Source organism: Phodopus roborovskii, unplaced genomic scaffold, assembly GCF_943737965.1.
Source record: "Phodopus roborovskii unplaced genomic scaffold, PHOROB, whole genome shotgun sequence".
Lineage (NCBI taxonomy): Eukaryota > Metazoa > Chordata > Mammalia > Rodentia > Cricetidae > Phodopus > Phodopus roborovskii.
The window spans coordinates 23,688,984-23,712,921 of NW_026126434.1; the positions used below are offsets into that span (position 1 = coordinate 23,688,984).

Below are 23,938 nucleotides of genomic sequence, written 5' to 3' on the forward strand. Positions count from 1 at the left end.
ATGCATCAGTACTCGTCCTTGGCTTGACCTCATTAATCCAGCCAGAACCACTGCCCTTTAGATTGGGTCTAAGGCAGCCAAAGGGAAGCCCTGGCAATATCCCGGGTTCTTAATGCTACCCGAAAAGACCCATGCTGGAAGGGAGACCCTTACCCAGGGCAACCACCAACCCCATGTGGCCAACAGGTCCACAAAGCCAAAACCACAGCCCTTGACCTCCATACCCTCAGACAGGAAATGCCTCATCTATTGTAAATATCTAGTCATTGCAGGGAACGGACCCAGGAGTGGCTCACACAGAACCCCTGACCAGTGGATTGGAACAGGATCAAGGTGGGGATAGACAGGGCTCTAACCTTCACAGGCTTCTCTGCTGAGCCAGCCTTTAAGTCCCGAGAATTGCCTGGGGGTCAGCAACCAGCCAGGACCACTATACTGACAGTGACAAAGTCTCCCTTCCAGACCCAGGGTCCAATGCCCACAGGTTGAGATTGCAGCCATTCGAGGGGCAGGTGTGGGGCCCACACCAGGCTCAGTAGTGCCCCCCAGGTGGGTTTCCTACCATCTGATCTTACAGAACAGCTGTGGGTAAGGCTTGCACATGAGTTCTGCCCACCCTGTCCCAGGACTCCTCAGGTCATGCTGCCCAGGTAACCAGGCTCTAGTCCTAAGGTGACTTTATTTCTAAAAAAAATGGTGAGGCAGCCTGCTGGCCAGTGAGGGAGAGGCAATGTGGGCCTGCCCCCCAGTCAGGGCTGGAGGTAAGGGCTCCCCAGGTGCTCTGTCCTGGAGGTAGCTGGGGAGTAAAGCCCCAGAGCAGCACACTAGACCCTCCTCCCCGCATTCCCCAGCCATAGGCTCCGAGTTCCATGTGAGTTCCCCTCAGTGCTGGGATCTGTGGCTGGTACTGGACGGGAGAGTCTGGGAAAGCAGGAAGAATGGTGATGGTGGGTGGCCTCAGAAACCTTTGTCTATGCTCAAGGTGCGACGTGTGACATGCTCCAGCTCCCCAGACACGTAGTCCGCCATGCTGATGCGGTAGTGCGCCAGCATCTTCAACATCAGCCGCAGATTCAGCCACCACTGTTCCCGTGGCATGCGGTGCCTGTGTAGATCAAAGCTGGGTGGTTACAGAAGGCAAATCCCACAGTTCCTTAAACCCCTAGTTGTTATTGTGACCTGGCTGGTATATGGAGCACATCTGGGAGCCCCATCCTCTGGCTGGGGTGTGGGGGAATGCTGCTGATGTGGTCAGGCACAAGAGCCACAGGCTAATCAGCCTGCTCATCACAAACCCTCACACTCTGCCCTGTGTTGGCCTTAGGACACCTAGACAAGAACCCTGTTCTTTAAAGTTAAATGAGGGGCCCTGTGTAGGGACAGTTTGGGCCTCCCAGAGTCCTCCCTTCTCCATGCAGCCCCAAGAGAACTTACTCAAAATCAGTATCTTTCTTGAGTTCTGTGACTGGACTGAAGGCCACCACCTTCTTCCGCAGGCCGATCACACAGGCTGAGTCCGGAGCATTGGCAAACACCCGCCCTATGGAGACAGACATAGGTGGTCAAGGCCAGGCCCCCAGAGACCCTCAGAGGGCCAGGTCGGGCCAGTTCACCCCATTTACCTTTGCGATAGACATCACGCAGCTTCTCCGACATCCACAGCATGGCCTTCACCCCCAGTTTGGTCCCATAGTTCCGGTCAAAGGGGGTTGGAGCACCGCCCTGGAAATACAGGCAAAACCTCATTCCTGGAGCTCTCTAAAGGAGACTGGACACAAAGGGGGCCCTAAGCCAGCACATGAACCATGACTGTATCCTTGCGTCCTGGCAGTGAGCATGACCACTTTTTGCCATTTCTGACCTTGTCATCCCAGCCTCTTCCTATAACCTGGAGGGCCTCAAAGTGCAGCCTAGAAGCCATTCCAGAAGCCAGAAGCAGCCCTGGGCCTCAGGAGCCATTGACAATGGCCCCACCCAAGGCACCATGAGGCAACAGGGTTTATTTAGTAGGTGAGGGGACAGTCAAGGAGGACACAGTCATAGGATGACTGGGGCGTGGGCTGCCTCCCAGAAAATGAGGACTCAGTCCGGGGCCCAAGTGCCAGATTTGGGTCTCAGCCCCACAGCCTTCTCTCCATGAAGGAGAGATGGGAACATTCACCACCCCAGAGTACTGGAGAATTAAAAAAAGAGCTCGGCAAGCACCTTCTCAGGTCATGCACGAAGGACAGCCTCTCCCTCAAGGGGCCTCCCAGGAACCCTGAGAAGAAAATGGGGTAGAGATGGGGGCCCTGGCAGGTGAGTACTTCTGGGGCTGGGGAACCTCCTTCGGAGTTGTACCTGCTGTAGGTGGCCCAGCACATTGGTCCTGCAGTCAAACACACCCCGGCCTTCCGAGGAGTACAGGTTGTACAGGAACTCTGTGGTGTAGTGTTCGTGGCATTTCTCATTCCTATGGAGGCACACAAGGTAATCAAGGCTGCCCCATGTCCAGGCCCCCCAAGCCAGGCATAGGTCGGGTGGGATAGGAGAGGAGGACGGTGTCCTCCCTGCCCAGCACCCACAGCAACTCACCGGAGCACCAGGCCCCTCTGGATATCTGTCTTCATCTTCTCAGTCATATGCTCTACATTGGCCTGGAAGAAGAGGTGAGCTAAGAGGTGGAAAGGAAGGCAGGGCAGGTGGCACCCAGCAGCCTCAGTGGGAGGGTGAGGCAAGGATACTAAGACACCACACGACTTGAAGAAGGAGACTTGCTGCCACTCATGCACAGACTCCCACCCTGAGCCTTCGGCTTCCATGTGTACCAGAAGGGGCCTGGTCAGATATGCAGGTGGCTGCAGAGCACAAGGGTGGGGCCAGGCTCACCTTTAAGTCATGGATGTTGAAAGGGTCCTCAAAGACGTAGGCAGCATCAGCACCCACGGCAATGCCTGTCACAGTGGCTAGGTAGCCGCAGTAACCCCCCATGGTCTCTACAATGAACACACGACGCTTCGTCCCCGAGGCTGACTGCTTGATGCGGTCACAACTCTGGAGGGGTCAAGGGGGCAGTCAGAGCTCAGCATCGCAGCTCACTACTATAATCCCAATAGTCAGGAGGTTTAGATAGAGCTGCTGCAAGTTCAAGGCCAACCTGAGCTATATAGTGAGTCTTAATCTAGCCTAGGTTACAGAATGATGTAAAACAAATAATATAACCCAGAGACAGATATTGGGGTTCAAGCTGAAGATCAGAGAAGCAAAGCAGCCAGCCACTAGAGTTCTTACCTCTACCAAAGCTCAGACCAAAGAGGCGATCCACTGAACCTCAGCTTGCATCTCCAGACTGCATTGCTCTCCCCCAAGTCTCAGAATTCTAGACTGCACTCTGAGACTGCACTGAGCTCCTTATATTCTGTCTAGTGGTGGGATTAAAGGTGTGAGCTCTGTCTCTCTTTTAGACTGGTTTACTCTCATGTAGCTCTCTCTGGGTGGCCTTGAACACATCTCCTGAGTCGGGGATTAAAGGTGTGTGCCACCACTGCCCAGCTTCTATGGCTGTGACTTTGCATTCTGATCTTCAGTGGCTTTATTAGATCATAAACAATGTATCACCACAGAGCCCCTTTTTCGAAAACAAGAGGGTAAGGAGGACAGTTACAATCCTCTGTGTCCATCCTTCTTGCCCCCCATGAACCACAGGAAACTGCTACACAGGCCCCATGACAGGATCACAAGGCAGCAACAATTGTACCCAGTACCAAGGGCTCCCATGACAGCTGGAGTGGACAGAGCCTGGGCCACCTCCACTGGGTGTGCAGACCCAGGAGCTCACACTTGGGGGAGCCTGGCCCCTGGGAGTATAGACAGTAGCCAAGAAATACTTATCATTGTCTTCCCATGGGCAGGGCTAGGAAACCCACTAAGCCACCCACACATGAGCTGACTGCACACTCTCCAGGACAGCTCACCTCCATTGCAGCATTGACGGCTGTGTCTGAGCCCAGGCTGAAGTCAGTGCCAGGCACGTTGTTGCTGATGGTGGCAGGAATGACACACATGACAATGCAGAGTTCCTCATAGCGCCCCCGTGCCTCCACCAGCTGCAGCACACCCTCATAGGCCTGCAGGGCAGAAAGGGAAGGGAGGGAGGTGAGGGGAGGCGAGGCAAGGTTCCAGGGCTAGGGAGCCACCTTGCCCTGGCCCTGTGGATGGCTATGTCTGATACTGGGTTGGCACAATCTACTCCCACCCTAGAGCTGGATGGAGGCCTGAAGCTGTCTAGAGAGACTAGTCCTTCCAGAAAATCTGGATCCTAATGAGGACCAGGGGTTCTAGCTGAACTAAGTTCAAAATCACCCAATGTAATGTTTATCATTCAGCAAGGACTTACCAAGCACCAGGGCATGGCATCAGTGCATTTCCCAGGGTTCATTCCTCCTCTTCTCCCCTCTACCTCCTTTTTTTAATCCTTCTATTCCCCTTCTCGTCCCTGACTTCCTACCACGAGGCTAGCTGTACTCTTAGATATTCAGAAGGTAAAAACCTGGGCCCCAACCCTACACTTGACAGCTTTGACCCCTCTGGCTGCCCCAGCCCAAGGCCCATGTTTGAGACTATACTTCTGGCCCTAGGTTACAGTAGCACCCACAGTGACCCAAGATGAGAAGCCTCACCTCAAAGCCACCAATAACCAGCAGAGCATGAATGTTATAGGTGCGCAGGTTATCCACAATGGCCTCCAGGTGGAGCTTGGGCAGTGTCCTGCGGTTGGAGATAGATCACAAGAGTGCATCCACCTCAGAAAATGTGGGTTGACCTTTCCCAGAGAGCCTCAGTGAGGCTCCATGTGGGATAAAGATATGGGGGTCAGCATGTGACCTCAAGGCCTAGGTGCTTACTCGACAACCTCATTGGGCATTGGCTAGCAATGGCCAAGCCTCTGCCTGGCAGCCTCCTCTGGGTGTCCCTTCTGACTAAAGTAGTGACAGGAAGGGACACTTTCTCCAGCCTTTGCAGCTCCAGACTTGGAAAGGACAACTTCCCACCATCACACAAAGTGATCATGCCACCCCATGCCAACTCTGTGGAGGATCTTGATCCCAAGACCACCAGGCCTTGAGATTAAAAACCACAGCCACAGCCAGAAGAAATAGCCCAATTCTCATATAAGGGACACCTCCGCTCCAGCTGCCTTCCCACTGGGCAGACATGAGACACTGGGCAGTATCCTCTGCCTAGCTCACTAGAAGGTCCAGGGCTGTAGCCCCAAGGGGCCAGCCCTGGGCTTCAAGACTAGTCTCCATCTGTCCCATCAGCTGGGCTGTGCACCATTCAGCGACTAGCTACTCACCTCTTGGTCCCCAGCATTGAGCCACCACGCCCCAGCCAGCCTGCCACATCGTGCCAGCCCACTTCTTGCACCTGCCAGGAGGAACATGGTTTCAGGAAGGTGGCCCTAGGTCTCACCAACGTGACTCCTCAGGCAGGGGACAGAGACTCTCAGTGCTGGCCATCACTTCAAAGATCAGCTGGATCTCAGCTGATTAAGAGGACAGAGTCCCCAAGTTTCCACTACCAGCCAGCCTCTCCCCATGACTCTCACATTTCTTCATGTCCCCAAATGGGATTGTTGTGTTTACCCATCCAACGCCCTTCAGGGCTTTGGATGTAAGTGTTGAGCCCACAGCCCCAGCCACCACCTGCATCACCATGACACCTACCTGACCCTTGGCCAGGCCTTCGAAGCCATCATGCACAACGTACACTGTATGTCCCTCGGAGATGCCGGTGCGCACTGCTGAGCGCACGGCTGCATTCATGCCAGCAGCAGGGGCTCCCACATTCAGGATAGCCAGGGAGAAATTGGACTTCAGAAAAAAAGAAAAATGACAGAAATATAAGCCGCGGGGCCAGATGTATCCCTCGCCAGCCTGAGTACTGTCCACCATGTTATATCTCCCTTGGAAGTAATAGATCTGTCCTATTCATTCCAGAAAGTTCTGGGAAATACTAGACAAGAAAGAGTACAAGTCCTGCAAAAGTCTCGAGGTCGCCTGGCATGATCAGTGGCCACCATGTGATAGCCAGGATCATAGGCTGGGTAAACCACTGCCTCATAGCCTCCAGGCATCAGTCATAGATAGGTGGTACGGCCATGGTGGGGGAGGGGCCACCCAGTCTTACAGCAGCTACACTGTATCAACAGCAGGAGCACAGGCTTTGGTGCTATGTTGATACTAAGTGATATATCCATGAGCTACACTATCCAGAGTGCCAGCTCAGGATATCTGAGTGGGCCCTGTCCTGGTCCCTGGAGTAGCAGGAACCAGCCCTTTCATTCACTGCTCTTGCTCCAGAAATACACTTCCCCAGGGGTAACAGATCAATGCACCGGCTCCTTCTCCCAAGTCCCATGGAGCCACATCATTCAACAGTCCTTGAGAAGCACTAGCCTGTGATAGACTAGGCCCTGTGGCCACAAGCAAAGCTGAGTCTAGCACTCAGTACATGGCCAAGACCTAAGGAAGAGTTGCTGACAGCCACACCCCAGCCCCAGAGACTTGGAACTCAGCTCCCCACGAGGCAGGCAGCAGGACATCAGTGGGCTCTGCCCACTTCCTTACCTTCTCCTTAGAGACCTTCTGGTGGGCAAGGAGTTTGTAAATTTTCCAGTTGTTCTCAAAGCTCCTAGAAAGGAAGGAGATGGTTAAGCTCATAACCCCATGTCAACCCTACAGCCACACACAGCCATAAACTCAGTGAGGCATGGGGCCAGCAGCTCAACCGTCAGAGCAGGGCACGAGCATGCATGTGACTCTGAAACTCAGTGCATTCTCAGGATGGGGCCAGAACTTAGATCCTAAGGAGCCAGATCCCATGCAATCAGCTTGCCTTTCTTGTTGCTACATCCCACATCTTCAACAGCCACCTGAGATCCAAAAGGACCCAAGGGTGTGTCCCTCATGTGACAAAGCCCATGGCCTGGGCATCCAGCCAGAATATATTAGTCATGCCTACAGGGCCAGGTAGGTGCCTATTGGAGGTGACACTCAATGCCACCAAGGACTAAATAAAATCCACATACCTGCTGGCTCTCCCTGTCATCCAGTAGGACACAACCAAAGCTGGCAATGACCTCTATTCACCCTGCAGTACCACTACCCCACACACATCCCCTGCAGGTCCCTCCCTGGCACAGCAGCCACACCTCACAGTTGGCACTGTCATCTCAGGGACCACCTTCCCTCAGCTCCTGTGACAGTGGGTACTAGTTCAGCATGCCGAGGGGAGTGGGGTCCAGAGCACTGTCAGCAAATGCAGGTCCATGCTCACCCCTGCCTCCCCACTGCCCTAAAGGATAGCTACCCTTACCTGCCACGGAGCTGGATGGCCTCATCGAACCTCTTCTCATCCATGGCCTTCTGCACTTCTTTTGTCTTAAAGAGAAAAGGGAGCCAGGTTGCCAAGGAGGCTGGACTGCACACACAGATGCAGCCTGCTGGGCTCATGAAGGGACTCAGCCCACTCCTCCGTGTCCTAAGCCTAGTTTTCAGGAGGCCCAAGACATGAGTCCTCCCCTACTAGGGACAAACCAGTCCTTTGCTTCACCTGCTTCACTGTGCCTCACTCAAACCCCTCAGAGCCTGGCCAGAGCCTTGGGAATGTGAGGATCCCCACACCCCCACCTCCCAAACACACAACCAATACCCAGCATGGCTTGAAGTAGGGCTGGGCAGCATAGATTTCCTAAGAGGGTCAGGACCAATCTTCCCTCCTGCATCCAGCATTCCTAGTGTACCCTATCTACCCCAGACAGAGCCACCCCACCACCACCACTACACCTGAGCCAAAGCCAGCATCTCCTTGCTTGGCCTCACAGCCCTTTTGCACTCACCTGTACTCCATCTTAGCATCCTTGCTCTGGCTACTCTAATGACCCCCCTCCCCACACCTGCCAGAGCTGTACCCAGTGCTCCCTCCTTTTCCCTCCCATCCTAATCCCAAATTAACTAGCCACCTACCTAATGTCACTTTCCCCGGGAAGCTGAGATCTCGCTCTCCCTGCTCCCTGACTACACTTGTCTACCTCCAAACCTCACTCTGGCCACCTTCTCTGGGCTTTCTGAAGTCCAGAAACCCCTTCCTCCCCTACTATAAACCTTGTCCCCATCCTATAATATACACAGAAGCGGAGGACTTAGAGGGAGGCCCTGAAAGGACAGTGACACTCACCACTTGCACACACTCCATGAGAGGCAGCCGCACAGACTGGTTCCCGGAGAGGCTGACCACACAGGCTGGTGTGTCGGGTGTGGCCTCCAGCAATGCCATCACAGCCTCCATGCCCATCTTGCTGCTCTGCACACAAGAGGGGACAGCATGGCTCAGGCTGGTACAGCCCAGCCCACTGGACACACATGCATTCCGCCATCCACCCGCTCTGCAAACCAACACAGCCCCTCTGCAGATGCACACATCCCAGCTTTCTAAGGCTCCCCCACACTGATACAGGCTCTCAGATCATGGTGCCTAGGCGTGATCAATAGTCACAAGGGCCAGTCAGGTCCCATTTCCCATCAGAGTCCCCACAGCCAGGCTAGTGGGCCTGGTGAGAGGGCATGCTCAAGGTCTCTTGGACTGAAAGTGGCAGGGAAGGGCTACAGCCAAGGTTCCAGGGCTCTTCCACAGTATTCTTTACGTGGAGCCTCACATGTCACACCCTCCTCATACACAGAAGTAATAAACATGGCTGACAGGCTGGAACACCTAAAATGCCAAGAACTGTGCTACAGGGGACAAACCAGAGCTGCAGATTCTGGTTCAGCAGAGAAGACAGACAGACAGACAAAAATGAAGGACTCATAGAAGATCTGCTCCTCAGGCAGGTAGCCTCTGGCATCAATCACCCAGTAGACATTTGGGCTCAGAACTGACATGAAAAGGCTGGCACTCTGGTACCAGTCAAACTGTAGTGAGCTGTCCCTTTGTCCTTTGCCTCTGCCTGGGCAGCTTGCACACCCACAAGCATCCAGGGCATTGGCTGGGCATGGGGATCTCAGGACACTGTTGATCTTGGCAGGGTGGTATCGGCTGTGTACCCAAGTCTCGGACTCCTCTGGCCTCTTTATAGGCTCAAGGTGTAGGAGAGGCCTGGATGAGCCAGGAAAGCTCGGATGAGCCAGTGAGGCCCCTCTCCGTGGGTCTGTGGCCAGTTCTTCGATTAGATCAAGGAAGATAATACACTGGAGCTTAGCAAAGTAGATGTGGTGTACACAGGGGCCAAGCCAGCACCATCTGGTCTCATAACTACATAGTCCTGTCAGTCAGGAGACCTCTGCCACAGCTTTTCATAGAGTACCAGCCCTCACATGTACAATCTTTGACATACATGGGCCTTCATGGCCAAGAACCTGTTTGACTCTGACATGATGTCTATTCTGTAGCATGGTCTCAGAAGGAATCTGAAGCTGAAAGACAGCCAGCCCAGTACCTTGGCGCGCGCGCGCCCACACACACACACACACACACACACACACACACACACACACACACACACACACACACACAATGTCCCTGAAGAAGCTTGTAAACATACCAGGACTCGGTCAAAGGCTGATGGCGTTCCTCCTCGCTGCACATGGCCCAGCACAGTCACTCTCGTGTCAAAGCCCAGCCTCTGGACCACCAGCTATGTGTCAAAAGAGCAGAGGATTAGACAGAAGGTGGTGGTGCACACCTTAATTCTCACATTCAGGAATTAGAGGCAGGCAGATCTCTTGAGTTCGAGGCTAGCCTGGTCTACCCGGTGAGCAGTGAATTCCAGGATAGCCAGAGCTACACAAAGAAACCCTGCCTCAAAAAGCCCCCCACCAAAAGAACAGAGGGTCTGTTGGCTCATGCAGTATTTTGCCCAGCTATCTATGGGCCCAGTCTCCATGGTCTACCCATGTAGCCTTAGGTTTATAAACAGTCCTGAGGGTCCCTAGCTAGAAACATGCTACAGTACCTGAGTGTAATGTCCACGTGAGTGTAAATACTATGTGAAGATCATGTGGTCATGTGAATGTGTGTGGAGGGTCCATATGTGCACACATAGGGAGGCATGTCCGTGCATACAGGACTGGTTATGTTTCATGTTCTGCAGCCCCGGCTATTCAACACTAAATGTACTCTCTGCTCAACATCCATTGGACCCCTGTGGTTCTGGGGGCTTAGGTACAGAGAGAACAGCAAATAAGTTAGAGTCCTAGCACAAATAGGTCTGTGCTAGGGGACACAATCACCGGCAGAGGTGGGGACAAAGGTAGGAGCACCAAGTAGGGGCTGTGTTTCTCCAAGGGATGCCTGCCGCCACAAGAGCCTAGAGGAAGGCTCTTCAATCCCAGAAGTTAGTTTTATTTAGTTTTGTTTTGAGATAAAATTTATTATGAAGCCACGGCTGGCCTAGAATTTGTACGGCTGCCAGGCTGGCACAGAACTCACATTCCTTCTGGCTCATGGGAATCCAGGTGTGCAACACATCTGGCAAATCCATACTGTTGGGTGCTGAGTCTAGAGTGGAGGGTGGGTAACTCCATCACTAGGAGAGCTCACAGAACTAAGACCTAACACTGGAGTGCTGAGGGACCCAGCCAGAGACAGACAGAATGAAGTCAGGACCCAAAGGGTTGGGGATCACAATATGGAGGGACAGTGCCTTGGACCAGACCTGAGTCCTCAGCTTCTGGAGCCCCCAGCCGGCTACCCCACAACCAACAACGTTAGAATGAGGAAGCATCTCTCAGTGCCAGCTTCAGCACACGGAGGGGCAAACCCAGGACCAGCAGGAGCTACCTGCAAGAGACATGGCTAGAGCCAGGGGCCTGGAGAGGGCCTATCCTGCCCTGGGGGGCTGTTGTACTCACATCCTTCACGTAGTTGGATGAAATGGGCTTCCCATGCCGATCAATGGCACCCTCTGCGATGATAATGATGTTTAGTCGCGATCCACGGCTCCGCGTCTATCAGAGACACTGGGCTCACTCTCCAGCCATGGACCACTCATTGCATGTGGCCATTAGGGACAGCAAGCCTCACTGGGGACTAGGACACTGTGTCTACCACCCACTTGAGCAAAGACAGTACCTTTCCCCACCTCTGAAAGAGGAAAACAGATCCGGAGTGCATGGTAGAGCCAAGGCCAGCCAACCAGGACCACACTGTGCTCATGGGGGACAGCAAGCAATAGGCTAGGTAGTGGAGACAGGGGATGCGTGAATACTGGGTAGGGTGTCTGTCTGCAGGGGGCAGATCAGAAATAGCCATTCCTGCAAGCAGCGAATCAGGGAGCCTTAGATCCTATCTCAGGCTGTTTCTGCATCCTTCAATGGGGGAAAACTTCCAACACTAACCAACAGCCAGGGGTTCTAATACACTCTCTACACAGGAACTAATGGGGAGGACAGGCTAGCACAGGGGACCCAAAGGCTCAACAACAGCTCTCTCTAGGTGTGTCACTGTCACACCTAGCCTAATTATCACAGCGAGCACTCTCACTCCAGCTCCTCCCTTCAGTGATCCAACAGACAGACCTTCATGGGATTCATGCACAAGCCTACAAGGCTGCATTGACACCCAGAGTCTCAGTAAGAACAGGGTGAAAGCAGCTTATGAGACAGTGTCATGACATGCCCAAGGATGGCTGAAAATTTGTTTGGAACCCAGGCTAGCATTGAATTCATGCTCCTCCTGCCTCAGGAAGCTGGAAGGAGCTGAGAGAGGCCTGGGTAGAGTAGAGGGCATTAGAATTGCATGGAGGGGGCGATGTTGACAGGGAACCAGACCTCCAGGCCAAGGTTGCGGGTAGAGTGTAATAGTCAGGCTCCACCGGCTTCCTTGAGCTGAAGCAATGGACTAGGGAAGAAACACTTGCATCTTCGGGAAACAACTGAGGCTCACAGAAGGCCATCACCTTACACAGGCAGATGAGAGCCAGGCATGCAGACCCCAGGTGCTTGGGCCCCACCTGGCACTACAGCCTCTACCCAGGGCCATCTAGACCTTGCCCACTTTGTTCCACCTCCAACCTGCCTCTCACTTCACTGAGAAGGTTCTACAGACAGATCATGGCCCCCAGGAAGCTCTGCTACCTGGATAGGATGCACAGACACAAGGAGGCCCTACCTTCCCTGAGGATAGGAACCTCTGACTCTGCCTTGGACTGGTCACACAGATCTGCCTCTCCTTCAAAACACAGGCTTCTCAGGATATAGAAACTATATATATATATATATATATATATATATATATATATATATAATATATATATGACTGTACACCCACACATATGTTACTGGGCAGACAGGTAAGTGGGCCCCACCCTGTCTGAATGGGGTCTCTGCAAGGCAGAGTATACCTGCTTATGCCACAGTCATCTTAGCTTCATCAAGAGCCATGTACCAAATAGCCTGCTCCAAACCAAGGGATCAGCCATCTTCCCCAACTCTCTTAGAGGGGTCTCTCCTACCAGACACCCCCTTTCTCTTGCTTCCAGGGCCCCCAGTTAGGGCCTAGCAGATACCACTCACAGACACTTCTAGACACTTAATTCCTGGATTAGACCCCACCACCCTCAAGGAAGCACAGACTTGGTAGACAAACACCCAGGCCCTTCACCTACTCTTTGGGCTTTTACAGGGTTACCTTTCTTACAGAGTCATTGCTCTGGGCCCTGGCTTATGAGGCCACCTCTCAGAGAATGATATCTAGTGCCAGCACTCCAAGAAAAAAAATTGCCATGTCCCCTGGAGATGAATCCAGACAGTGGCTGAATACCTTTGTCTACTGGCTCTGCCCACAGTGGGTAGGACCACAAGTGTGTCCAGCAATGGACCTCACATTGGCACATGCAAAAATCAGCAATGTAGCCCTCCCACAGGCACATCTAGCCATCAGTGCTATGACAAGTACATCCATGACCCTCACACAGGCATGAGCATCCAATTATCAGCACTGTGACCCTCCCAGATCAGAGGGTGCCAGCAGGTGCTGCTGAACCAGTTAGTGAATGGACAGGGTCCTGGGGACACCTGCCTCTTAGATCCTCAAGTGGCTTAAGTACAAATCCCTGTTGGCCACTCACCTCGCCCAGCCTCTCACACATGAAGTTCTCCCAGCCATCCTCAGGGGGTGCTTCTGGGATAAACAGCCAATCAGCCCCTGAGGCCAGTGCAGACACCAGTGCCAGGTACCTGGAGGGGCAGAGGGGCCAAACCTGTCAGGACCTCCTCCCTGTCTCTCTTCCTGCTGCCCAGCAGGGCTCCCTTATACTCATATAACATTAAATGATCAACTGGCGCATGCCAGACACTACGTGTCCCTACCCCGCTGTCCCCAGCAGCCCTGAGGTGCCCCAGCTCTCCCTGATGCCTAAGACAGCCCTCCTCACCCGCAGTGACGTCCCATCACCTCCAGCACAAAGGTCCTCTGGTGGCTGTGGAGATGAAATGTGGAGATATCAACGCCAGGGCTTGTAGGTCATACATCTTAACCCACCAGAATATTCCAAGAGGATAGGGGTGCTGACTAAAGACAGTGCCCATCTCCCTGTGCCCATGGGCTAGAAAACACCCATCAGTATTCAAGACAGTTCCTAACCATCTTGAGAGCCTGGTACTGATCCAAACCTGGTGATCCCTGGTTGGAGCCCAAGAACCCCCTTCAGATGCACCACCACCCTGGAGTGTAGTAGCCTCTGAAAGCTAGGGTGCACTGCCAAGGTCCCCCAACACCTGGAAGGGTGGGAGCTATCCCCAAGCATCTCTTTCAGTGGAAGGCACTGGCCTAGAAGCCAACAGTTGTAGAATCAGCTATAGAGCCCACTGGCTACCAGCACCACTGCCCCTGTTGTGGCAGTCCCCACGAGGCCAACTTCACTACCACGAGGGGGCAGAGACCCCCCCCCCCAAGACAGCCACCATTTACCTCTGGGCAGTGGTGGTGATGGCGTCGATGACCTCCATAATGCGATGCAGAGCGGAGTCTGTGCCGATGGTCATGTCGGTGCCGCAGAAATCATTATCGATGGAGCCCACCAGCCCAGCAATGCTAAGGTGTGCATGGTTCTGGGCCGTGCTCTCTGAGATCTTACCTGTGCCAGAGACCCAAGGCTTGGTGAAGGCCACCACCTGGCCAGCGGCTTCAGACACCACACCTGTTTTTTCCTCATCCACCATCTATAAGAAGGGATAGCCCAACAGGGGCCCAGGCCTAGCTCAGCCCCTCTCAAATGCCTGATCACCTAACTGGGAGCAGCCAGGGGACCTTAGGGTACCGTGCTCCAGGTTTCCCACAGGAGGCACAGAGTGGCTGAAATGTCACCTTCCAAGCAGCAACCTTGGGCCTTCGAGTCAAACATCACCCAAACCACAGCTATGCCTCTGCAAACTGAGTCTGTGTCCCGCATCAGACTCTCTCAGAAATCAGTTACAAGCAAGGCCATGAAAGGCTGGGGCATGCTATGCTGGAACTCAGGCACCACCCATGACCTGGAAAACTCCTCAAGGCCAGGAGCCTTGGGCTCATGCTGACCTTCACCACCAGCAGACCATCCCACATCAGAAGCTATCCAGGAGGAGCCAACTTCCAGCCACCTCCAGAGCCAGGTGAGGCCAGCTCTGCACAGACCCACCTTCCTTCACCAGTTCCTCCAGAAGGCTGCCCCACTCGTTACGGAAGATGTTGGCACCCGTGAGGCTGCCGTCCCCACCAATGACACACAGGTTGGTGATGCCATGTTGGAGTAGATTGTAGGCTGCTGCCAGGCGTCCTTCTCTCGTAGTGAAGGCCTTGCAGCGGGCACTGCCAATAATGGTGCCGCCCTGTGTACAAGAGGAAGGGGCCTTTAGGTGGGATGGCAGAAGGTCCCTGGAGGCATCAGAGGCATCCACAGAATTAGAGAGGGAAGTCTCTAGAACCTTGTGTGGCTCCGACTCTCTGCCCTTTCTGTTGAGTGCAAAGCCTTGGGCTTGGGGAGTTTCCACAAGCCTTATAACTAGAAAGCACACACACACACACACACACCACCCACTAGGCAGAACACTCGCCATCCCTGTCTCCACCACAGCCTCCCTGGTCTAGACTACTGCCTCTTGGTGTGTGTATGCCTTTCTGTCTGTCATTTAGACATGTCTATGTGTCTATGCACTCATGAGATCTCTGTGTCTCTGAGTATGTGTAAAACACCCACACATGCTCACACACTGCATGGGTGGGAAGGAACCACCTGACTTCAAGCCTCACCAGTTGGATGATGTTGGAAACACTGAGCCAGTTGGCTGGCTTGATGTTCTCACCTCCTTCCACAAGGCCCTCGTAGCCCTGAAAGCAAAGAAGGGCAGATGAGTTACCAGCCCCACCACAGCCAGCAGCACTGTACTCACCAGCAGTGAGCTGGCTCAAGGGGCCCAACAGCAAGCCCGCCAATCGCAGGTCCAGCACAGCCTATGCAGGACTCCAAGCATGTTCTACATGCCCAGGAGTCCCTTTATTACAGAGGAAAACACGCAATGCGTGTTTGTGGTGCAAGCAGACAGCTGAGGACTGTCTCCAAGCTGCCATTGCACCCAAATCAGAGAGACAAGGCCAAGATACAGAAGCTCCTAGGGAAGTCTGATGTCCTTCACAAGAGATCTGCCCAGTGTGAGTGGTGGAAATAGCCTGGCTGTGGTCTGGGGGAACTACAAGTGCTTCCTGCTTTTTGACAACATAGTGTGACACCCTTACCTACCTGTGGACATGTGTAACGCCTAGTTTCAAAGGCAGAAGTCAAGCTGCCAGGGACATACACTACTTACATCTCCCCATGGGAACAGGCATGTATTTTGGGTGGGAAGGACCATACCCAAAGGAGAATTCACAAGTCCCATGAATATGTGGGCAACAGCAGAAGCCAATGTCCCATGTGTCTCCAGGTGTTTGTAGCCAATTCTTCACCCCAGAGCATAGCAGTGGAAGTACAGGGCAGTGCACCACATAGTACTAGACAGCAACTATCATCCTGGAGGTTATGTACCGGACCCTCATGGGGATGCAACTCGGCTTCTTCACTGACCTCTGCTGTTGCTCATCACACAGCAAAGTGCCAAGTGCCTCTACCACACAGTGCTATCTGTCTGTGGGTTTTATACCCAATGGACATGGGTAAGTGTGATGGTTTGAAAGAAAACGGCCTCCAAAGGGAGTGGTATTATAAAGAGGTATGGTTTGGTTAGAGGAAGTGTGTCACTGTGGGGGCAGGCTTTGAGGTCTCTTTTGCTCAAGCTTCCCTCAGTGTGGACTGTCAGTCAACTTCCTGTTTCCTGCAAGATGAAGGATTCTCAGATAATCCTCCAGCATGTCTGCCTGCACGCTGCCATGTTGCCCATCATGATGATAATGGACTGAACCTCTGAAACCATAAGCTGCTGCCCCAATTAAATGTTTTCCTTTATAAGAGTTGCCATGGTCATGGTATCACCTCAACTTAGCTTAACTAAGAAAGTAAGACAAGATAGACAGCTTCTACCGTGCAACTCCAAACTCCTCAGGGGACACCCTGGCCTTCCAGCACCAGTGGGCATGTCACATGCTTGGCTCTGTGTTGCTCTCCTCAGATAAGTGGTAAGGCCCCAAAAGGTGGCCCCACAGTGGAGGGTCAGCTCAGGCCACAGCAGCCACAAGAGTAGCCCTGCCTTCACCCTGGAATCTAACAAGAATGTTCTCAGGAGCCATAGGTGGATGAAGCACCCCAGTCTCAGGAGTAAGTAGCTTTTTCATAGTCCAAGCCAGGCCAACTGTATCTCCTCTGGGCACTAAAGACCTCTAACCATAAAAGGAAAACTAGGACAATTAATATGCAAGTCAGAAGACTTCAGACATCATCCATAAAACAAAATCACCTTCTAAGTGTCAACAAGAATCCCTGAGAAGCAGCTGTAGCTGCAGAAACTAGTTAGAGCTTCAGGGATTTGGGGAGGTTAGGCTGCTGCCGGTCCAGAGGCTAATCGCCCTATGTGGCCTTACTCGTCCAGTATCAGAACTAACATCCTGTGTCTAGCAGATAAAAACCTTAGGAATCTATTAGCTTAGCAGACCACTCGCTTCCACTGACCCAAAGCTAGCACTGTATCAGATAGCACTTGAGCCCCATAAAAAAGCTTCCCCAACACACTATAACTGCTTTTCTGAGGTACCCACCAACGTATTTTAAGCTTGCCTTGATTTATGACTTTCTTTGTTCTATAAAACTGTAAAACCGCAGTCAGGTGATGGTGGTGCACACCTTGAATCCCAGAGCCTGGGAGGTTGAGGCAGGCAGATATGAGTTCAAGGCCAGCCTGGTCTACAGGACAAGTTACAGGATAGGTTCTGAAGGTACACAGAGAAACCCTACCTCAAAAAAAACAAAAAGATCTCTAAGGACACAAGGGAGAATTCATATTCCCTTTTATATCTATGCACTTACTAATTTGGCTACGTAGATCAAGTTGGTCTCTTAACTCAGATATCCTCCCGTCTCTGCAGCTGGATTGCTGGGACTTTTTTTTTGTTTGTTTGTTTGTTTGTTTGTTTTTCAAAACAGGGTTTCTCTTTGTAACAGTTCTGGCTGTTCTGGAACTCACTTTGTAGACCAGGTTGGCCTTGAACTCACTGAGATCCACCTGCCTCTACCTCCCAATTAAAGGCATTCACCACCACCTGGCCAAGTGCTGGTATTAAAGGCACACACCACCTGCACCTAGCCCTCTGTACTCCCATTTCACAGAAGATGCTAGGATCTGAGGAAAGGGCCTTACATATGGCCTGGACCCAGCTCTTCCCATTTGGAGCCCCCATATCCTCAAGTCAGCAGCCACATCTGCCAGGCTCCTGTGCCTCAGATCTCTGGCAGGGTCCCCCCTTCATCCAAGCCGGAAGCCTACACTCAGAGGGAGCAGTATCTTCTATAGTAGGGGGCCCCCACTATCTCTCTCTCCCCCACATCTGCAGAGTAGAAGTCTGAGTATGGCCCTGCCATAACTTGGGGCCAGGACAAAGGGACAAGGACACACCCAGCAGTAAGAGGGAAGGGCAGAGGTCCTATGAAGAGGCAGAGCTGGGGTTGGATACAGTGCATACCAAAAGTAAAAACAATATAGCCACAAGATAACACAAGGGAATTTGGAAGCCTGTGGGAGAAAGAAGGCAAGACACCCAGGGAGTGAGTGGAGAGAGGAAAAGAGAAAATGCCTGACAGACTACCGTGTCCACCTAAAGCAACACCAGGGGGCCCCTCACCCCCACCTTGCCTCCTATAGGCCACAATGACAGAACAAACCAGGACAGTGTGGCCCAGGGGGTGCAGGTCCTATGTCCCTAAGCCTCTAGCTGATAGAGACCAGGGAGGTGGATTGTGCAAGAGACAAAGCAGGGCAGGAGTTGGTAGGGCCTGGTCACTCCTCCCCCATTGGTCTTGTCCTGGCTGCTCTCCTAGAGATCTTCCTTCCATAACCTAGGCTGCCAGGACTGAACAATGGCCAGTGGTGGCTGTGGTACAAGTGTCAGTGGGCACCAACCCCATTCTACAGACACAAACCCCATCTCTCAGACCACATACATCCCGTTAGTTCAGGCCCAGACACTTGAAAACTTCCAAGGTGACCAGAACGGAACACCCTGTCCTGTGCCACAGAAAAATGTGTCCCCTATAGGAGCACACAGGTTACCTCTGCATAGGTTACCCCCACCACACCCCCACCACACCCCCACCACACCCCCACCACACCCCCACCACACCCCCACCACACCCCCACCACATGTGGCCTTACCTCGTAGATGAGGAAGACTTTGGCCCCCACATATATGCCCATACGAGTCACAGCCCTGACAGCAGCATTCATACCTGTAAGGGAATCAGGAATCGCCATCAGTCCAGGCAGGGACAACTGGACACTCCCATAGCACCCCCATCCCAGTGGGCCCAGAGCCAGGAAATTAGAGTCTGGCAATAAACTACTCCCTGGAACACTTAGAAAGAGGTGGAGGATATTGGCATCTGCTCTTGAGTAGGCCTGGCTTCCTTCCGTTCCTAGTCTCTGGCCTCTGCTGGCCTGACCAATAGGAAGGCCCTGAACTTGATCAGCAGAGCCCCCTTCTTGCAGGCCCACAGAATCAGGTGCTAACCATGGGGCCCAGGCATGAAATATGGGGAAAGTGGAACACAGAGAATGGGGCCCAGACCTCTGTCACAGACTACCATAGTCTATGGGAAGGAAGGTGAAATGGGCACTGAAGACCATACTGCTGCCCCTGTGGCCATAAACATCCCGGGCCTCACAAAAGTTCACTGGATGTATCTAGCTGAAGTTGCCTCCCCATCCCCCATCCTCCAACCCCACACTGGAAATGCTGCCTCTGCGCTGCCTCACACTTTCCCAGGACCCACAGCGGGAAAGCACATTGGTCCAGGAGCAAATGCCTCCCATCCCCGAAGCAGATGGAAGTATTCTTGCTGAGACTGAAGTGGGAGGGAGCTGGGAACATCCCACACACCAGCACAGCTGAGCACCAAGGCCTAGAAAGTCTGAGGTGCCCACATCAGAGGCTGGGCATGAGCTGCTGGCTCCCCCTGCTCTCACCTGAGTGGGAACAAGAGGGAGGTTAGTCAAGTCTGCAGCAGCCACCACCATGCCTCCTACTTCTCCTTAGCCCATGCTGACAGGCCACAAGAGGGGTCCCGGGCCCTGGTAGGTGGGTTAGGAGTCCCAACAGTTTGGATAGAGTTTGAAGAGGTCAAAGACCAGGGACCCAGAGTCTAACCCCTGGTCACCCCTAGCTCCAGGGAGAGGCCACAGGCTCCTGTGAAAGCCAGGCTCAGCTGACAAGCTATCTCATCAGGCAGCCAGGTTGGGGAGGGGGCGTGTCAGCACAGGGCTATGCTATCGTAACAGATGCAGTGTACCCCTTCCTTGTCCATTACTTTAAGACACTGCAAAATACAACCTACACTGAGCACTAGAAACAATACAGGTGCCAGACCAAGCATCCACAGAGACTGCTTCTTGATGGAACAGGGCCCTTGCAATAGGACCTGGGGAAGCAGACACCCCTGAGCACAAGGAAGCTGCTTTGACAAAAGGCTCCTAGTTTTTTGTTGTTTTGTTTGTTCTGTTTTTGAGATAAGATTTCTCTGTGTAGCCCTGGCTGTCCTGGAACTCAGAGATCCACTGCCTCTGCCTTCCAAGTGCTGGGATTAAAGTCGTGGACCACCACAGCCCAGCCAGTTCCTATTATTGTCGAACCACTCTGTAGAGTGCCAATCACTGTGCTGAGGGCCTGGGAATGGGGTTGGAGGACAGAGAGACCCCTTAAGTTTGGTGCACTCAATGACTCTGTTATGCACTGAGACCCAGGCATCAGGGTATGGCCAGAGGTGGCATCTTGGGTGCCCATATCACCTTCCTGCTCTATATGCTAGACTGTGACAGAGGTCTGGGCCCCCCCTCTGTGTTCCACTGTCCCCCACAATTCATTGTCTAGTACAGGCTAGTACAGAACTCACAGCAATCCTCCTGCCACAACCTTCCAATTACTGGGATTACAGACCTGAGGCACCACACCCAGCCAAAAAGCCCTTTCTATTGCCCTTTAATTTGCTTTTCCTTTTCAAAATAAACTGGGCAAAGACCAGGCCCCACCAAAGAGCCATCAGCAGAGGGCAGGCAATTATCTGTCAGCTGGTGTTCATAGTGCCCTATGCAGAGCCATAGCCTGGTTATGCATTTACTGCAAAAATGAACCTCACAGACAACCTCTGGGGAAACAAGGTATTGTACAGGCACCAAGAGACGATCCAGGGCCTACCAGAGTATAACTCATCAGCTGACAGGCCAGTGTACAATCCCAGACAGCTCAAAACACAAACAGGAAACCAGTGTCTACACTTAGCACAGGGAAAGGCAGAATGTCTGAGTTGTTTAGGTACAGAGAAGGAGCTGGAAGAGATGGCCAGAGAACTAAAGTGCCTAGGCTAGGATGTGACTGATGCTGGCGTCCCAGCCAGGCTAGTTTGTTGATGCTATTGTTTGGATGATAGGTTTTGTTTTGTTCTGCCTATGGTAACTTTTAAATAAATTACTCTGGTCAAACAGACGTAGGTGAACCAAACAGCCCTCCTCTGCACCCTACCATGACTCTTGGCTAACAGGAAGGGAGAGACTTAGGCCTGAAAAGGATAGGTCTTCCTGCCTGGATAAGAGGAAAAAAAGAAACCTTTTCAAAGGCCAGAGGCAGTGCCTAGGTCAGGCCAAAGGAGCTGGTCATCTCTCACTAAGCCAGGACTCCGGGTCTGGGCCTAGGTTGCCTCCACCAGTGAGGAGAGCTAGCGTTCAAATGTTCAATGCATGCAGACGGAGTTCTGTGTGAACATACCTCTAGGTGTCCATTCTCCAGCTGTTGTCAGCCAATGCCACTGAGGGCTCAGGAGGGCACTGAGGGCACATGGCAGGCACAAGGAACCCAGCAGCTGACAAGCCTGGGGAACACACCCACAGGCAGCTTCCAGAATTTAGGCAACAGATGGCGCCAATCTGCTGTGATGCCAGCTGCCACCCCTTGCCCACTGACACTAGTCCTATCCAGAGAGGAATGTAGGAAAGCCAGCGGAGAACTTGTCCTGGGGCCCAAGTGAAAATGTGTACAGGTTCTGCCTACCTTCACCTGACCAGGAAGGGCCTCCTGCCCCTAGTCCCTCCACGAGCCTCCAAAACTACATGTCTGTCACCCTGGTGGTCCTGGCCTGGCATCTGCCACAGAACAAAGAAGGCAGCAGGAACTCCAAACCCCCAGAGACCATTCAATATTAGCAAACCTCAGACACTGGAGCCTCCCTTGGTCAGACAGGAGCCTGAGGTGGATAGCCTATGCCTGCCAGAGCCAGGAGCCCTGCTTATCTGATTCAGGACTGCCAGACTTGCTAAAGTGCCTATCTAATGGGCGAGGGGGGCCCAGTCAGGACCTCTCTTGTGGCCCCTACCATGGAGGATTCTTCTTCAGGTCCCTGGCCCAATCTCAGTGCCAGCCATGAGCTATACTCTAGGATACAAAAATCAATCGCACAGCCTTGAAAGAGGGTACACTGACTGGCAGCCTTGGCCACGCCCCTGGAGACTCAACAGGGATCTGAGATTTCCAACGCGCCGAAGAGTCAGTATGACTTTTTCTGCCTTCCTGGGCTTGCAACCATGCTTGTAAGATGTGTCCATCCTCTTCCATATCCCCACCCCTCTTTTAGGTAAGGGCTGGACAGCTAGGAGCCTGTACTGAGATCCATATTTCCTGAACTCTTTGGAAGGAAATGACTAAGCCCAGTTTCAGGACTCAAAGCTAAGGCCCGCGAAGCCCCACATGTTTTCCTCAGCGCCCCCCTTCGGCCAGGGTCCACTAGATGGTATTGCTCTTCAACCGTGCCCAACTAGAGCCAGAGACTATGGATTTCGGCAATCAACACGGAACCAGGCCACCAAGAAAGGGGCTGAGAGGAAGCAGTTCCTCCCAAGCCAGGCTTTTCTCTAGCCTTACCAAATCAGGCAGAGACTGTGCAGACCCTGAGCAAATAACCATGTGGTACTTGCCCCGTTACAGGGTGAGAACAGGATTTCGCTAAGAAATAACTCCCAAAATCCCCCACCCCCAACTCCCTCTGTCAAGGCCTCCAGTCAAGGGACAGGAAGCAGCGCAGGCGAAGGTATGAGGACAAGCCTGCCCTACCCTCATCCAACCCCAGTGCAGACAGACAAGAATGGGAGTCAGAGACCGCATGGGGAGGGTACAGGGTCCCTGGTCCCTTCAAATTCCTGAGCTGTGGGATCCGGCCAGGGCCATCTCCGAGAGGTCCTGACACGTGTAGCTCAGAAAGGAGCAGGCGGGGGACCCTAGGTCTGCGTGCTGCGCGGACACACCTCCAAGCCGGGCGGATTTAGGCAGCGTGAGGGCGGGGCGTGCCAAGGCCCGTGGCCTGCAGCACGTACGCTGGTGACCTGGGGGCGGAGTCTGGAGACAGGGACCTGGATCCGCTGTGCCCTAGAAGGAGGCTGGCTGGCCTCGTATCCCCGAGTCTCGGGGCGAGGGACGGTGAATGAGCCAAAGGGGCCCGAGGACAGGCAGAAACCCGAAATCCATCCATAAACATGCCTTCGCATCCCATTACCTTGGGCATCGCCACCGCTGGTCAGCACTCCAATGGCCTTGCCAGCCCCCGACATCCGCAATTTCTCCAGGTCCACGGTGGCCATGGTGGCAGCGGAGAACCGGAGCCAGAGCTCCTCTCCCGCCGCTAAGAGTTCCGAGCTGCTGTCGCCTGTCCCCGCCCTGTGCCGCCGCCAGTGAGCCCAGTTCGTCCCGCCCCGCCCCGCCCTGGCTCCTCCCCCAGTGCAAGGCTTGACTGACAGGCTCAGGGACCTGGTCACCTCTCTGGTGGCTGCCGGAGAGTGAAGCGCCGAGAAGGGCGGAGCACACTCCAGTCCACAAATACCTGTGTAGCAGTTTCCGAACCAGGGATCCCCAGGTGCACATTCGGACTCCCCGGGCACCCAGAGACGAGGATCCACGTCCCCACCAAGGGAATCCACTGCCTGTGCCTGACAGAAGTTTCTGAGCATGTGGAGTTCACGGTACAGAAAGCTGGTTTTACAACTATTCAGATGCTGTTTAAAAAAACAAACAAACAAAAAAAAACTGGTGGCCAAGTCTCACAGGCATTTTAAATCCCACTTGGCCAGGATCCTGGGCCTGCCCTGGGTGCAAGGTGTGGCTCAGGTGAACATTCCTTCACAGCACCTTGCCACAGTCATCTTCGAATTGGAAAGAAAAGAAAAGAAAAAAGAAAAAGGCAAAAGTTGCAGTTATGGCTGGGAGTCACCCTCCATCCCACAACTGCTAAATGTAGCAGCCGGATTTG

The 23,938-nt window shown here is 53.3% G+C and overlaps 1 protein-coding gene across 2 annotated transcripts; it reads right to left on the reverse strand.

The window, feature by feature from the left end:
* Positions 1–660: 660 nt before the first annotated feature.
* On the reverse strand, positions 661–23,354 carry Pfkl (phosphofructokinase, liver type). 2 transcript variants are annotated; one of them, XM_051187013.1, is made up of 22 exons: positions 23,189–23,354; positions 18,810–18,883; positions 15,265–15,342; positions 14,654–14,843; positions 13,948–14,113; positions 13,412–13,456; positions 13,106–13,214; positions 10,890–10,985; positions 9,581–9,673; positions 8,218–8,343; positions 7,357–7,421; positions 6,609–6,672; positions 5,706–5,852; positions 5,336–5,406; positions 4,659–4,746; positions 3,954–4,106; positions 2,869–3,033; positions 2,575–2,636; positions 2,341–2,452; positions 1,623–1,722; positions 1,435–1,540; positions 661–1,105 (listed from the first exon to the last, which is right to left on the reverse strand). In XM_051187013.1, exons 1-22 carry the CDS (start codon positions 23,271–23,273, stop codon positions 958–960), a joined length of 2,343 nt encoding a protein of 780 aa, XP_051042970.1. In that variant the 5' UTR covers positions 23,274–23,354; the 3' UTR covers positions 661–957. The 2 variants fall into 2 exon arrangements, with proteins under 2 accessions (XP_051042970.1, XP_051042971.1); XM_051187014.1 differs by lacking the exon at positions 18,810–18,883 and having other exon boundaries at positions 23,189–23,338.
* Positions 23,355–23,938: the final 584 nt, after the last annotated feature.